At 34.6% G+C, this 17,671-nt stretch overlaps 1 protein-coding gene across 1 annotated transcript in view; it reads left to right on the top strand.

Moving 5' to 3' along the window:
- The window catches only part of CDH8 (cadherin 8), a 383,028-nt gene that overhangs the window by 315,239 nt on the left and 50,118 nt on the right, over positions 1-17,671 (top strand). Inside the window, exon 10 of the mRNA XM_025370427.1 lies at positions 5,445-5,562. Coding sequence (XP_025226212.1) covers positions 5,445-5,562 — 118 coding nt within the window. The remainder of the gene's footprint in view (positions 1-5,444; positions 5,563-17,671) is intronic.

The following is a 17,671-nucleotide window of genomic DNA, read 5'->3' as shown; positions in this document are numbered from 1 at the left end:
TATTCTTCTGGAATCCTAACGTTGTATTGCTTGGCTTCAATTTAGTTTCAATAAAGGTAAAGTGAATGAAAAATCCAACACTGAAAAAAATGTTGGAAGTTCTACAATGCATTTATGAAGGCAGAGTCCCAAATTCTGCCCAGAGGACTGAGGACTTCATTTAGTGTGTCAATAAGATTAGAACCTCATCTACTTCCTTCTGCCATATTTCCTGTAGGTCAGACCTGCAAGCTACATGCTGTAAATGGCCACCTAATAAATTTTAAGGCAAAGATGTTTCAGGCCAAAAACACAAACAAACAAAAATGGTGAGCTCGGAAAACATGTTGAATGGGTAGGGAATAAAAATCCTGGTAGTGACTGGAATGCCATGCAATTTATCAAAAAATCCAGACAATATATTTTGATTAGATATGAACTGTGAATATATCTGTACTACATTATACAGTTTTGAAATAATTAGGTTATTGTGTCGATTTTGATAAAATTTCTTAATTACCTATATTCCCCCCTTTCAATTAATCATCATTGTTATAACTTGATTTGTCTTGCATGCCTAATTTCTATTTTTAAGCACCATTCTTTAAGGCTCTTAATGTATTTTGTTTTGCTTTATTCAGTTACGGACATCATTGATAATTTGATAAAGGCTATAACCTCTCCCCTCCTAAATGTGCATGCGTAAATAATGTCATACTATTTCAAGTTGAGGAATGACAGCCATATAAAGCTCTTTCATGGTTGAAAACTACTTCTTTCTTTCTTTCCCATGGTGAAAACTACTGTAAGAGATAGATGTTAATATTTCAGGAAAGTTAATATGATCACTAGAAATAAAGTGGCAATAATACTAGCATTAATAGAAAGCCAAACATTATGCTGTTCCTTCTTCCTTGACCGTAACTTCCCTTCCTTTCCTTCACCCCCTATCACCTTACAATTCACATTATTATAGAAGGATTTCGAGAAAAGGGAAACTAAGTTTTACCTGAGAAAGTGACAGTGTGCTTCAACTGAAGATGCCACGCTGTTTATTATTGCTGGGTCTTTCTAGAGATAGACGTATATTCGAGAAACCTTGTAAAACATTCCAAAAGTTACAACAGAATAGGTTTTTCTCACCTTGTCCATACATAGAAAGAACTATTTCTTTTAAATGTCCACTTGGGTGTGCATTTGACTGGTCAGAATCAATCAAGAACCTTCAGGCTGCTAAAGCAAAGCCAGCAAGGATGGATGGGACACGCTTACACATACTCCAAAGTATTGAAGGTCTAAACCCCAATTTAATAGAAATACATATATAGAAATTATAAATATCTATAAGTTTTGAAGCAGCCTGATATACTGGGGACAATGGATGCAGAGAATTTGTAACTAGGCTTATCTGGGATCAGACATTTTATACACACTCACACACACAGATACACACACATGTACATACACACGTATGTGTGTATATATACATATGTAATATATACTCTATATAATTTGAATATATATAATATATTGGATGTATCGCAGTGCTGATACGTTTCTTAGTCCTTCCTTCTCAAGGTATTGTGAGGATAAATGATGCCGCGAAAATGTACCTGCCATCGCTTATTTATTATTCATCAATTACTTCATTTAGCCAATAGTTATTAAATAGTTGCCATGTGCCACCTGTTATTCTAATAGCAGTGAGGGGTCAAATCTTATATATGACTACTCCTCACACATAAGATCATATTGATAAATAGTATCTACAGGAACTCACGCAAGAGGTTCTAATAGATCCTATGATACAGTTATGCTTGTTAACAGATCAGATCATGAAATATGTATTTCTGACTGACCTTTCAAAAGATCAAAATGGCAGTGATATTCTGCAACTATAAAACGTTTTTGAGTTAATGTAAAATAGTCCAAAATAAAGTTTAATATACTCTGTTAAAAACAATCTAATTTAGAGTTAGAATTTTTGATAAACAATGGAAGATTTTTAAGGATCAGAATTAAACTACAGCACACAATGGTTTTCTAGTTTCATGTCTTAGAATGTTTATTTAATTTCAACTTTGTAGTCTCAAGAAATAGAACAGAGTCTGCTCCTATCAAAATCCAAGCATGGTTCTGGAATTCATTTCCTTATTCTAACATCCCAGGTACACTTTGTTTTCTCTAATAAAGACATATATTTTGCTTTCGGCTTTCCTTAACATTGAAAATATTTCAACAATAAATTATGAAACATTAGATTTTTCAGTTGCATACTAACTTCACTGGTAGAAGGGAAAATATTTAAGCTTAACGTTAGATGCATATTTCTAAGTATTTATGACTGCTCCAGAAATTTTTATATTATTCCCATGAAATGAAATTACTTGAAAAATCAGCTGAGGTCATGGTAGCTCACAGTGGACCCTACGTGGTCTCCAACCTGCCTCTGCGGAGGTACACTTCTTTGAACAAATCTATTCTTTTTCTTTTACTGTTTAAAGCTAAGTACATTCAGAAGTTATTTCATCAATGAAAACTTTAGCCTCATTAGTACGGATATCTTAATGCATTTTAATAGTGTAAAGTCCTTCAAGTGACCTACTTGGCATCTACTTTTAGATAAAATGCCAAAGCAGGGGCTATCTGTATTGAAGTGTCAAATGTGGTTTAACCAAAAATCTTAATCATAACCAATTTATGGGATATTTGGAAGAAAATGTAATAATTCATTTCAGCCACCTTCTCCCCAACATATAATGCACTGAACTTGACATGAGCTTGACAATATAAAGCCTCTTAATGAATTATGAGGAGAGAACTGTGAACATGGATCTTTTCCATTGGCTGAAAACAGTGGTTCTCATACTTGTGTATACACCAGAATTACCCAGAAGGCTGTTTGAAATACCGATTGCTGAGTTATAATCTGAGACTTTTTTGATCAGTAGTTCTAGTGTCTCAATAAATTGCTTATCTAAGGAGTTCCTGGCTAAAATAAGTGGTGGAAAAATATATTAAATTCTGGTGTGATGTTTAGACCAAACTTCTGAGATGTAGTGTGGTAGGTAGTTATGCTTCTTTGCTACAGGTAAGCTATATTACTGCATCTTTTGTTTTGGTCATGGTGGCTTAGCTAATCAAATGACTCTCCTGTAGATGCAACAGCAGGTATGAGCCATTTTCACGTAGGTTACCTGAAAATAGTATGAATGGTATTAATTATGGGAACTTTATCCACTAAGTATACTGTAGGAAAGCATTTAATTATGACTGATCTCCACTTGAGAAAACCAAGACATCTTCTCTTCATTTGCCCTTCTTCCTCATATGCACTCTCACACTTCAGGAGTTACATCTTCAATGGTTGCACCTGGGGCTAGAAGTCCTATAGAGAGAAGTCTGGGTAAATGGAGAAAGAGCTGCTACATTTGCTGACAAGCAATGTTTTTCCCTCTCCCTTATAATTGCCTGAAAGAAGGCTCTTGTCAAAGATAGTCATTCCCTTGACTTTTTAACATGAAAATCCAGCACAGCTGTTCTGAGGTGAAGTGGTCAAACTCATACTTTTCTGTTAAATATTTTTACTTGCAGGCTGTCCGAAGGAGTTATCCATGTTTCAAATCTAGTCCCCTTGTACTTTAATTCATGTTGATTTTTTATGAAAGAAGTACCCTAGAGCTTCTCTTTACACTTAAATGTCAAGGCAAATATGCTATGTGTTTAGGTACAGTAAATATAATTGTATTCTTCTTTAATCTGATCATACTGGATCATTGAGTAACAGAGTCATTACATTTATAAAGATTTATTAAAGTGCCAGGTCGTCAATACATAGCAATGGCCCTAGTTAATACAATAATAATAATGATGATGATGACTAATATTTTACTGAACATTTACTAGAAACCAGACACTGTCAAAAGATTTATATGAATTTAAATTCATAATCAAAACAAATCTCTGAGAAAAGATGGTCTTTGCATTTGTATTTCTGGCATACAAGAAAATAAAGTTTCAGAGACTTCAGTAACTCCTTCAATGTCACACAGTGAGCCACAAATAGAGCTGTGACTTTTATCTTACCTGGGAAGCTTAACTCCAGAGTCCTTTCTCTTGATGACTATCTCACTGTCTTAACCATGAGTTATATTTTAAATTATTTTATGTTATTTTGTCACTCAAGCTAAATATAATCATAATTATTTATAAGACATTATCACTAGACAACAAAGTCCTTAACAAAAATCACTTACAAAGTAAGATTATGTTCCATTTTAAAAATGGAGACCTACAAATTGAAAAAGTATTTTATTTTTGCCTCAAGTAAATTGAATGAATTGCCTATCATATAACATGTGCTTGATACAATGCAAAGACCCATAGCTGCTAAAAGTTCTGAAATTGTGGTTCTTACATTTGAGTGGTAAGTTAGAAAGCAAAGATGACCCCTTCTCAAAATGAAGTAATTGATTTCTTTTCTCTTTAACAAAATTTCGAAGTTCAGTGGGACATAATTGTTCCCACAGACACAATAGCATTGGCATCATTATTATATCCTCGAAATATCATAAACCTGAGAACATTTCACTGTCAACTACTTTTTATGGTAAATCTATTATCACAGTAGGAGTATACATTCAAATTTTTCCTACATTAGCTCTTGTCCAGTTTGTCACATTGAACTAGCAATATCACAGCATCATAAATACAAGTTATTAAAATAATTATCTGACATCCCAAGAAACAACTTTAGCATTAAGTTAATGTAGCTTTGCAAATGAAACAAGCATATTCAATAGGCACCAATTCCAAGTACCTCTATCTATCCAAAAATTTCTCTGCACCGTGGTAATTCTAATCCCTATAATTTATTCATCTCAGGGTACACTCCAAAGCATTGTTTGCACGTGTTATCCACTAGCTTTAAAAAACATTATTCATTATTGCGAGGGAACAGAAGCAACTCATCAGAGAGGTTTGTTGCAGTGATGTTTGTGCTGAGGAACACTATTTGGCAAACACTTATAACCTGATGAGTAAAAGAGTTGTGAGGATTCAAGATTTAAGCCATTTACCTCAAAGATCCTCCCAAGAACCACACTACAATCACTGTAACAATTCCAAATCTCATTCTAGATGCCCGTAAATACTCAAATTGGAAAGAAACCTGTAATTGCCCAGTGGATATTTCAAATACACTTAACTTTGCTATTTCAAGCCACAGACACCAAATGGACACAAAGGTAATGCTCTTAATTTTCATCAACTTATCAAAGCTGAGGTTTTAAAGTAATGGATTTTTCTCCTTATTCTTGGCACAAACCATCCATGACAATTCAGAAAGCTGAAAAAGAGACTTTGAGTCAAAGTATCAGGCCACAAAAAGAATGTCACTAAGCTTTTACCGATGGTAGGAGCCTCTGGAATCATCAGAAATGCTGACGTCAAGTTTTATGTTTCAGGTCATTCAAACAGTTAGCGCCATGGACAAAGATGATCCCAAAAACGGACATTATTTCTTATACAGTCTCCTTCCAGAAATGGTCAACAATCCGAATTTCACCATCAAGAAAAATGAAGGTAAATATATTAGCTTTCTACACAGATTACAATATAAATTGGAAAATAGGATGCGATTTCATAACATCACTGAAAATATCATTAAAATAATGTTTGTTCACCCGTGAGCACTTGAAATTCAGCTTATCAGCATAATGGCATGGTAATTACCTTAGTTTCTAATTTTCAATACTTAAACAAGAGATAAGAAATTTGTTAATGTAAAAAGTTAATTTTTTTCCCGGGAAATACCTCAATCACCTTACTTTAAAAAATGAAGAGTAAAATTTAACCCCTGTGAAAGCTGCCAGGTATTTTGAGATTCTGAGATATCCCTAAGAGGGGGAATTGGCTTACACTTTGCAATTGTTAAGTTTTAATTGACTGTTTACCACGTCTTTAGGGAAAACTATTCTAATTTTGCCTGGTTTGTGGGGACACATTAAAGGTATTTGTTTTAAGCCTGTACCAACTTTAACAATAACAATTAGTTCAGAAAATCCTTTTTGAAGGACATTTCTTATCAGTATTATTTTGGAGCTAATAGGAACTGATTTATTGTTAAGTCTTTCACTCACTGAGCACATTTAATCCATTTCATTAGATTTTCTGAGGACCAACCTTGGGTTACTGTTTTCTTTAACTATGTTATTTATTATATATGGAAGTCATATATTATTGTTTAAAGTCTATCTCATTTGGAAAGTTTTGTTTCCTAAGCTGCGATCTATTTAAAAAAATTATAAAACTTGATTTTTGTTCAAATGTATTTAAGTCTTAGTTGTAGCGGTTTTAGAATGATTAGCAAAATATAAGCAATGTCTCAGGCTTCTTTCTGGCTTTACTACAGGGATCTGTTTAGCTCTCTCAGTAGTCTGTATACAAGCTATACTCAGAAGAGTAAAGTGTGATTCAAGATATCTGTTTGTATTGTTTGCAATATTCTATTTAAAGAGATAGTGAATCTAGATAAAATTTCCTTTATGAAATAAAATAACATTGTATGGCTAAATATAGTATGGCCTTGCCTTTTAACAAAATGCTACATCGTTCTTTGGGGATGCTTTGATAAATGTGGATGAATCACAAAAAGGAAATGACAGTCGTTATATGGATATTACTAATTTAATGGACTTCCACCATTATAAAAACTAAGGAGACAGAACTCTTTCTGTCTCCTCTATAATGGAGTATTCATGTGTTAGCTACCCTTGATTAGAAACTGTAATCCAAGTCCATTGTCTTTGTTTCTTTATTAGCATCACCAATATTTTTTAATGGAAATCATATGAATATTTCTAACACAAAGCCTCCTTAGACACCCCAAACTGAACTGGAAGTCTGTGCGTAAGTGTGGTCCATGTTTATTCTGATTATGAACTAGTAAGTATCGGGCATTATTTTTGCATATAAAATGCACAGCATTTAAAGTTCTCCATGAAGAAGTTACTTCCCATTCCAAATATTCTGAGATCCTTAGTGTTTCCTGTAAATTTTGTAACTTCAAGACACGCTTGTTGTAAGTGTGGTCCTAGAAGGCATCACATAAGGTATTGGGTGAATGGGAAGATATTATTGGGTACCAGGGAAAGTCTAATTTTGACACCTATTTATTATGCCCTAATATTTTCAAAGAGATTTAATTCTACAATGAATGAATTGTATGTGTTTTCTTAAATTTTGGAAATTAGTAGAAAGTAAAAGTTTAAATACTTAGCATACCTCATTCTGCTTCATCGCACACTATAATAAACCCTGTAATAGGATATTTAATATCATGTCATTATCTGTTTTATTTTGATACTGGAAAATAGAAGTTAAAATTATGATCTATCTTATAGGTTTTTCATATTATTTTGTTTTGTAAATTTTTTTAAAGATGTCAGTTATTATTGAAAAATGACTTGAAACAGAAAGAGTACTCCATACATCATGATTGTTTATTTTAGACTGTGTTTATTTGTTTTACAAAGAGCGACCACATAATTTAGTGTTTCTACTGGGACACATTTTAAAGTGAGAGGGGTCGCTGCTTATATTTATGTCTGAAAAACACCATAAACCAGGACTGCCTTATGGAAAGTAGGACTTCTGCTCACTGTGATTTTGGATTTAGGATCCAAATATTCAACATATCCTTCACAAAATAAATCATGAAACCACAGGTTTGAAATAGATATATAAAGTTTATACTCTGTGTTCCTCTTCCTAGCTCAGAAATTCATGAGTTTTGCTTCATAGACCACTACTTATTTGGCACTTGAATAGGTACTGTAAACACAGGAAAAAAATGGTCTTGTCTTAATATGTGGAAACAAAGTAATGAAAAGAAGCTGTAAAAGACATTGGAGATAGATAGATAGACACATAGATAGATCAATAGATTCAACATAGATAGATAGATAGACAGATAGATATCTTGCATGCTTACTGCAAATTAATTGTTAATGATGAGAGAACACAAAAAAGTACCAAAAAAATCAAAATACTAAATATGATTTACTTTAAAATGATGACATATTCTATGTTGGAAACATGGAGAGATAGAATCAGATGGTATAGCCATGTTTATAGGGTTTTTTCCTTCTTAAGATAAATTTTTAAATGGTCAGTATCTGATGCTTCTCCACTGACAGCAGTATGAGTTACAAGTTCCAGCCTACCAGAAAAATGTTAAAATGTTGAGAGAGCTAATATAATCAAATCTATAGTTGATGAATAAGTTTGTCTCCTATTTAATTTGATCTTTAAGGGAGATGATTTCAGTATTTGGCATTTTCTAAGGAACTTGCCACCATGTATTTCAGTTCAAAATTATTGTAATTTTTCTTTTCTCTTATATGGATTGGTCCCAATGCAATTTATATCAATTAATTCACAATAAAAGACAAAATGAGATAGAAATGAGCTGTCTCTTGTCTCCTACACAGATGAATTATTTCACAAGTAATTCTACTAAATATATAAGAATTATATTTCTGCCAGAATAGGAAAGCAACCTTCAGTATAAATAAAGGTAGAAGTAAAGGTCAAAAATACAGTGAACCATTTATACCACACGTTCACACCAAAAAAATCAAAGCACCTTGAATATGGTCAAGATACTGGTTTCTTCCAGTTGGCTGAATTTGTAAGCAGAGAATTTTGTTGACCACATTTCAGTACTCGCCTCAATTTTAATCATGGAAATGGAAAATAGCTAACAATTAAATATAGCAAGACAGGGAAGAAAAAAAGGACCTTTTAGAGATTCTAAAATATCTTGTTTGCAGGAAATTTGAGGTCTGTAGAAAACTACTCATCCTCAGCCTGAACACTGTAGGTAAAAAATGTGATTCAAATTGCCAGAGTACCCCTCATGGTTGATACTGAAATTTTTCAACCATGTGTGTAGAGAAATGAGAGGAAATATAAATCTCTGCTCTCTACGGAGAGTCAATGGCAAGAAGAGAAATAGACAGTGGACCTGGATTTAGTTATAGCTTGGTTATGTTTAACCCAGCAGGAGAACCGTAGTACCTGATGATACCAGTTCGTGTTTCCTTCTTAGTGCCTCCACATTGACTGAAATATTATTGATAAGAAGCTTACTTTCAATGCATACTTTTGATAAATAATTTGAATAATGTAGATACTAACCATTACTTTGGAATAAACATGACTCCTGTTAGCTCATTGTCTGTAACATAATTACCTGTATAGATTACCTGTACAATTACCTGTACAATTTATGCATTGTCTGATGGATTTCTGTCTCAACTGAGTGGCCTACTTCAAATGGTGTAAGTTTATTTATTTTTTATTTTCTGGAAGTATCGAATACTCTTACTTTAAGCAAATCTTTTTTTTTTTTTTTTTTTTTTTTGAGACGGAGTCTCGCTCTGCCGCCCAGGCTGGAGTGCAATGGCACGATCTCGGCTCACTGCAAGCTCCGCCTCCCGGGTTCACGCCATTCTCCTGCCTCAGCCTCCCGAGTAGCTGGGACTACAGGCGCCCGCCGCCTCGCCCGGCTAGTTTTTTGTATTTTTTAGTAGAGATGGGGTTTCACCGTGTTAGCCAGGATGGTCTCGATCTGCTGACCTCGTGATCCGCCCGCCTCGGCCTCCCAAAGTGCTGGGATTACAGGCGTGAGCCACCGCGCCTGGCCAAGCAAATCATTTTAAGCCTCAGTTTTCCCATCTGTAACACCGGGATAAAATACCTGCCTCACAGTTGTGCCGCGATGGATATGTGTGAACTAGCACTTAGACAGCCATTGGCACAATGCCTGGCACATGGAAAAACACACAACAGTAAGAGGGATGAGGTCACTTTATATGAATTCATTAATTCCTTCTCATACGATATTATATCTCCTCTGGCTTATCATTCTCAGCCAGGTCTCTTTGAAGCTTTAACTCTTCAGAATTATAAATCTTGTGCAGTAATTTTGAACGTGGCTTCATCAGTAGTTGGGAAAACACTGATCCTCACTAGAACGCATTGCAAAAACATCTGCTTATGCTGCAACTGCAATGTGTTGCATTCTAAAGGGTATTAAAATAGAAAGACAAAATAAAAAGAAGGAGGAAGAGGATGAGGACCAACTCTGAAAGTTTTATCGCCACAGAAATAGCTGCAGGATTCCTGGATAGGGTTTTGAATATGACGGCTTTTTTTTTTTTTTAACCTTTCTATAGCTCCATTGCCAGAACAAAACTCAGGTTCCTCCACACTATGGTAGCTTCCAGTTGTTGGGATCACTTTCAATTCTAGCATACAAAATTGTTCTAAATTGCCTCCAAACTTCCATTCCTCCCTGCAAACACACATACTCTGTGGGAACCATTTACATAGCTGGAAAATTACAGACAGCCTTCCTTTGCATTTTTGACTACCGTCAGTCTGTCTCCAACTTCCCTTATTGCAAAACCCAAATTTGCTGCCTGAAAGTGGAAGTGGATTTTCCTGATTCTCATGCCAGCCAGAGCTGATGCTGTGTCCTCCCTCTTTTCTCCAGCTGAATCTTCAGGAATACTTTTTCTGTATTCAGGATATAGGTTTCAAGGCAGACAGAGTCATTCTGTCCTCTGCCTTAAGCCAGGTATACCTAGCCAGGATGGATTGTACTTGAAGGACCTACCTGCTGATCTATATAGCAAGGAATGCCAACTTGCTAAGCCAATTGCCCTCTTTCTGGCCACCTGAGTCTTCCTTAAGTTCTGCTTTTACAATAGGCTGCTTTGGAGCCAATAGAAGGCTTTCCTAAAAGAAACCTCTCTTTCCTCAAGTCGCCTTTATAAAAATATACATATTCTTAGCTACAGCAGAACCATTGTGATTGGGTTTCCCAGGCAAGCATCCCCAAGCAACAAGCAAAAACTGTGTACTTGCATGAGTATGATAGTGAATATCTTAATATGTTTCCGATATGATTGTATTGTCTGTTCTGCTCACATAGTGGACTTTTCCACAGCACAATACACAGCACCAAACATTGACTGGAAGTGTTTTCCATTTAAGTTGTCTACTATTACCTATATGAAGCATGGGACATTTCTTCAGTGTTGAATCATAAAAGGTAGTGCTCAATTTGCATGAAACAGGAGGTGTGACAGATCGTGGATACGGAGAACAGCACTATGCATATATGATCCAAAAAGGCTTCTGATTCAGTAATTTATAATTTATTGTTTATGCTTCCAGCAATGTGCTGTTGATAGAAAGACATTTATGTTTCATTTTGTCGCCTAAACGGTAATTAAGGGCGATGTGCAAGCTAAGAAAAAATAGATAACAGATTTGTACTTCCAGTTTCTAAGTTGCGTATGACTGTACAGTTAGTGTCACAAGACAAGGAGATTTTCTTTGCTTGAGTAGTTTTTGTGAAACTCTTGTTATTTTGTAGTTTTCAGATTTTCATTTTCTTTTTAAAATTGTAATTTAAGAGTATCTGCAGAAGTGAACAATTTTCTTTATACATGTTGAAAATCCTAAAATGATTACTCTGGTCAGACCTAGCACTGATGTTGGTATCTATTTTTCAGTGTATGTTATGGGAGACAATTTAGTTCTGAGATTACTGACCACTAGGATATAATTCAGCTACATAGCACAGATTTTATAGATTTATAGTTGTGCTTGTCAAAATGCTATTCGAAGTTTTGAATTGCATCAGACCTTTTCTGCCAATCTGCTAGCAAACATTTCCAGTCTTTAGAGAGCTTTCTAATTCTGAAGAAAATAAACTGATACCTGCTTAGTTATCTTAGTGATCTTAAAGATGCCTTTGTGCATAGAATCTTTCCTTTGAGCACTTTGCTTTCTGAGACTTTTGCCCCAAATTCTTATATAAAGTAATAAAGGAAGAATATAAAGAATTACTTAGAAAAAATGTTTTTCATTTAGACAGTCTCGTCCATACCACTTTGCTGTTTGTTTCATTAAATAATAATGCTATTGACTGATTTATCTTTTACTTACAAGCATAAAAATCAGTCTTGGGATTTTGTGGATATTAAACAAACATAACTGTCCTTTGGAAAGCACAACCAAATATTAAAATTGAATGTGGAAACAAAACGATCTGTCAGTCTATGCAAATTCTTGGTTTTTTTTTGAAAAAAATATTAAATGTAGTTGACAATTATTTCAACTCATTGCAGCACAGAAGTTTGCATTTTGCATTCATTTCAGCACTTTATAGATACAACATTGGGCATACGTGACATTCCATCTGCTGATGTGACCTGAGTACCACCTACCAAGTGCTTCAGATCCCTCAGTTTATTAAAGAAGTAGATAGAGAAGGCAGGAGAATAATTTGGCAACAATAAAGCAGGCACTCTGCATAGATAAACATGAAAAAAAGGTTATCTTGGGATGAATTAGAATGAAACATAAAGGAGAGACACTATGAAATATATAACAGCACAGGCTTTATAGTTAGGAATATTTAGGTTTAGCTCTTCTGATTATGATCTACGGGAACCTGCAAGGTAACTGAATAATCTTGAACATTTGTCTATATAATAACATTTATCCAATGTTGTTTTAAATAATAAAATATTAAGTTAAGTAAAAAATTTAAATGGTATTGTACAAAATTCATTGACTGACAAGTTGGTGATGATAAATACTAGTTTACTTCTTCTCTTCCTCTCTTTCTATTACAATTTTATGAACCTCTTGAATCTCATTTGTTCACCCAATGCAACAAATAAAAATATTCATCAGGAACCTAAGTAAGGTATTTGGGAGATGATGAATGATATGCTTTTGCATTTTCCCTTACTCGATGGGCCAATGATTGAATATGTCTGCAAACATTGTTCTTGGGTAAAGCACAGGGAAAGGAGGAATGCGAAAGAGAAGTATTTGGGTAACTTAAGTAGTTCTTTGAACATATTCATCATTACAGTAACATAATCAAAGAATAAAAATGGAGAGCACCTAAAAATTGTTCTTTTTCATTTGGCTGGCAAGATCATAGAGTTCTTTACATAGTGGCAAACGGAATATTTAACAGTGACAGAATGACTGAATTTTTAAGCCAGGAGTATCTTAGTAAATACATAGCTTATGAAAGTCTTATATGCTAAATATAGAACTTCATATGTGCTTAAAAAAAATACCAGGGCAATGAGATTGAATGTCTGTTTTCCTAACTTTATTTTCCATTATTCTCTTCCGTCTTCTATGCCCCTTATACATGCTTTGGTTTGAACATGCCAAGCCAGTTACGCTTTTTAAATCCCTTCTCCCTCCCCCTTGCCTGAAATTCCCATCCTCTGCTTTCTCCCTTTTCTATTTAGCTCATTTTAAATCATTCACAATAATTCAGGCAATGGTTTCTCTTAACCATGGGCAGAGCAAGCGGGTGGTTAACAGTTGCTATAAAGTTTTTCCTCTTTGCTTTTCTCTGTAGGACAGTGTGGTAACTGCTAAGGCAAACACATGAATCAAGGAATGTTTTCCCCACTGTCTTCTGAGGTTATTAATAATGGATAGTATCTTTTTTTCCCTTATTCATTCATTCAATACATATTTATTTGGTGTCTATCATGTGCCAGGCACACCCTTAAGAATTGGAATTGGAAATAAAGCAGTGAATTAAATAGACACAGGTTTTGTCCTTCTATACAGTATATTTTTGTTTACTCAGGACTCAGTCTTATAACAATTTGAAATCTTAGAGAGGAAACTATAATTTACAACGAAATGTTGTGATAGAGTGGGGAAATTTACAAGCAAGTCTGAACAATATTATGATTTTGTAGGAATTATCACATACTCTAAATTCTATACTTTCATAAACAAAGTTTCCTCCTTAACCCAATTTTTTGAGCTTGGCCCTACACAGAGAAGTGTAAGATCTTCGTGGATTCCATCATTCCCATTCCACCTTGAGGAAGCATTTGGCTGGTCAGAATGGTGATGTACATCTTTAATCACGGACAGCTGATTCTCCCTCTGAGTTTCATATTGGTGTCCTTATTATGCTGAGCTCAGATGAGGTATGTCAAACCATACTATTCAATGTGTTTATACTAGCAGGGTCAAAGAATGTCAGTGAGCCCTTTCCAAATGCACAGTGATCTATAGACATCACTGTAATTTGTGATAAAGTACTGCCAGTGAACTGGGGCTGATGATTCCATTTTGCAGGCTTATTAGAAACCATTATACTTTTCATACAAGTTGCATTATGTGAGGTTCATGCTTTTACCAGCTCCTATGCATGGTTGTTTCAGATACATGTCAGTTAATGGAGGTTTTAGCTCACTTTCAGTGTACAGGGTTTACTGAGGCCTCCTGGAAACTAGAGAACACTATTGTTCTGATTTCTGGCCATGACACTGGGTTCATATTCCATCTGTTGCCTATTCTGTCTGTTCACTAATGTAACACCAAAATCAATGTGCTGATGCACTTTGTTGAGGAAGATAGTAATTGCTGTGCTTGGACCTTTTTTGGGTACTCATTGCGTTTGCTTTCATTCTAGTAGATTGCCTACTAGAATTTCCTTCCTCTATTGCTCAAGGATATTATCCTCAGCCTTTTGAGGCTGTTTATCTCAGGGTGGTCTGAAAACAAGGTGATACTGTACTGGTTTGCCGAGCACAGTCATCCTTCTCTGAATTTCATTCTTTTGCTTGACCAGACAGTCATTGCTAGTTCCATTAAGGTCACACTGTGATTTACTTCTCCCTGAAATTCGGTTTCTTCTCTTACAAAATGAATGGGTTCATGCTAGGGAGCTAAAGGCTCATCTATCCCAACGTATGGAGTGTTCAAACATGTGGTGTTAGAAGAAACATCACAAATGTTAAAATCAGACAACTCCCAGGTCCACCAATTAATGGAGAAGTGACTTTGGACAAGGCTTTTCACTTTCTGTAACAGACTCTAAGTGTTTGAAAATGTTGAAACAAAAGCACCGTGTCAAATAGATGAAGGAATGTAGGATAAATGCCAAGGGAAGTTACTGTAATTTCTGTGGTACTTTATGCACTTTCTCATTTTTTTAACTTTTAAAAATCATGGATGTGATCTTTACCATAGAAATTACTGTATAAAATATCTTCCATATTAAAATATTGAATAGTATTATTAAAAGATAGGCTTCTGAAACATTGTAGCTTTTCTTTCTCAGTATCTTTGGGCAGAATTCTTGACAAATTAAATAAACCATTCTCATAAAATAAAATAACTCAATAAACATATGACAAATGGTCCCAATAGTTCATAATTTGGGAATATATTTCATTTAAGGCTGGAGACAAGGAAATATAAGCATTTTGTAAAGCTATTTATTTGATACCACTTTGATTTATCAGATCTTTCAAAATGAGAAAGCTTTAGTAAACTTTTGCAGACATGAAACATCGTTATATGTGTGTCAAAGTTAAGAGATATACTAGAATGTAGTTTACTTAAAGGAGAAATAGGGATTGGCCAAAAAAGTTTTTTAAAGACAAGTTTCATGGAATATTTTCTACAAATACCTAGGCCCTATGATGATAAGACCTTGTTTGATTCTCCAAAAGGAAATTAATGAGATGGTTTTTGGTATTTTGATGTGCTTACATCCTTTCTTGGTGTTTATTTGAGGCTTTTACACACACACAGAAACACTAATGATGGGACTAGAAAGTATATTGATATCAATGCACATAATATAGATCAGTAATATGCATGATTTTTTTTGTTTGTTTGTTTGTTTGTTTGTTTGTTTGTTTTTGAGACAGAGTCTGTCTCCCAGGCTGGAGTGCAGTGGCCTGATCTAGGCTCACCGCAAGCTCCACCTCCTGGGTTCACACCATTCTCCTGCCTCAGCCTCCCAAGAAGCTGGGACTACAGGCACCCACCACCACGCCTGGCTAATTTTTTGTGTTTCTAGTATTGACGAGGTTTCACCATGTTAGCCAGGATGGTCTCTATCTCCTGACCTCGTTACCCGCCCACCTCAGCCTCCCAAAGTGCTGGGATTATAGGCGTGAGCCACTACGTCCGACCTGCATGAAAACATTTTATCAGTGCATAGTTTAAAATATTAAGAAATAAAAAATAACTTTGGCCATGTTTCAAAACATACATTGTGAGCCACTGTGAAACTTGCCTTTGTTTTAAATGTTGGTAAGCTAAAGTTCTACAAAGAAAGTTTTAGAATGGGTAAGAGACAATTATCTAAAATTCCCTATCTTTTTTCTCAAAGAAAGAAAATGGAAATATGTTCAGGTAATGATAAGAAGTTCACATTTTGAGTAGGTAGGGAAGAAAGGAGAAGAAGAAAACTGTCTCCCTATATTAACACTATTACAACTTTTCTGTCTTCCTAAAATAAGTATGTACTCTATAATGTATTCTATAATTTCTCCACAGTATAATCTAGCTAACATTACATTCCATAGATATATAATTTCTTGTAAAATAAGGTTTTTGAGAATTATGAATTATGTTATAAATTAGGAAGCAGGTTTACATATCTATGATTTTATTTGGGAGTTTTATAATTATTTTAAGACATTTATTCTCTATTACTCAGTATTGATTATATATCAAATTGCAAGAAAAATCAATGTCCAAAATTTATTAGGCACCTATTTATTTCAGAAAACTTATATTACTTCTTTCTCTCCATTTATATCTCTATATAAATATTCAGGGTGACTATTATTATTGCCATTTTCCAGATGAGAAAATTGAAGTTCAGATAGAGTAAGTGACTTGCCAGGCAAAGAACACGGTTACCAAGCTGCTAAAGCTGCATTTTCCACAGCAGCACACACAGTCTCTTAAATCCTCGCAGTTTATTCCTAGAACATTTGCTCAGTAAGACTGTTCATATTTTATTTTATAATTTTCACAAGCTGTGCTTCCTTTCTGCAAACTATAGAAGGTCAGAAACCATCAGCTAAGCATTAGAGAAGATTCTCATAATATTAGTGGGTGTAAAACTGAGACACGTTACAACAGAAAGAAACAATCAAAATGGTCTGTTTCAGGTATTACAGGTCTAGATCACAAAATGATAATTGTACCGACTACTTCGTGAGCAACAACTATATATCAATCATTATTTTTGACTTTATGTATCTGACCTACACAACAGTCTTTGCGAGTCATTACAATGATACTGAGTCATTAAGAAATAAAGTATGACTTATTTTTCATGCTTAGGAAGACAACAGTGTCTCTTGTACTGGGCTAACAGTCCTGGCTCAACCTCTCACAACTTTCTATTCTAAATTTAATGAAGGTATAGAAAAACGTAGAAAATGTTACAGAAAACATAAAAAATGAAAAGCATAAAAATTAAGACTGACAGTCAACATATTGCCAAAGTCTTGAAGGACTGTCAATTAGTTAAAACATTGAAATATCTAGAATAAAAAATACTAGCAATTACAACAACAATAGTGCACCGAAAGCAACCTTCTGCAGACATGGAGGAAATCTGCCTGCTGGAAAGTTAGTCAGAAGGCCTGGAGTGGCCCTTTGGTGAAAAAAATTGCACATCAACCATCAAAGTTAAGTAACTAATTCTATACGGATGTCCTTTTGCTCTTTCCATATCTTCCCAATGATTAAAACTCATTGAAATAAATCAGACAAAGGTATCTAGAGAATAATACTGGAAATTTGCAAA

Source organism: Theropithecus gelada, chromosome 20 (genome assembly GCF_003255815.1).
Source record: "Theropithecus gelada isolate Dixy chromosome 20, Tgel_1.0, whole genome shotgun sequence".
Taxonomy (NCBI): domain Eukaryota; kingdom Metazoa; phylum Chordata; class Mammalia; order Primates; family Cercopithecidae; genus Theropithecus; species Theropithecus gelada.
Note: the sequence above shows the minus strand (reverse complement) of the source record. Positions and strands in the feature narration are given on the sequence as shown.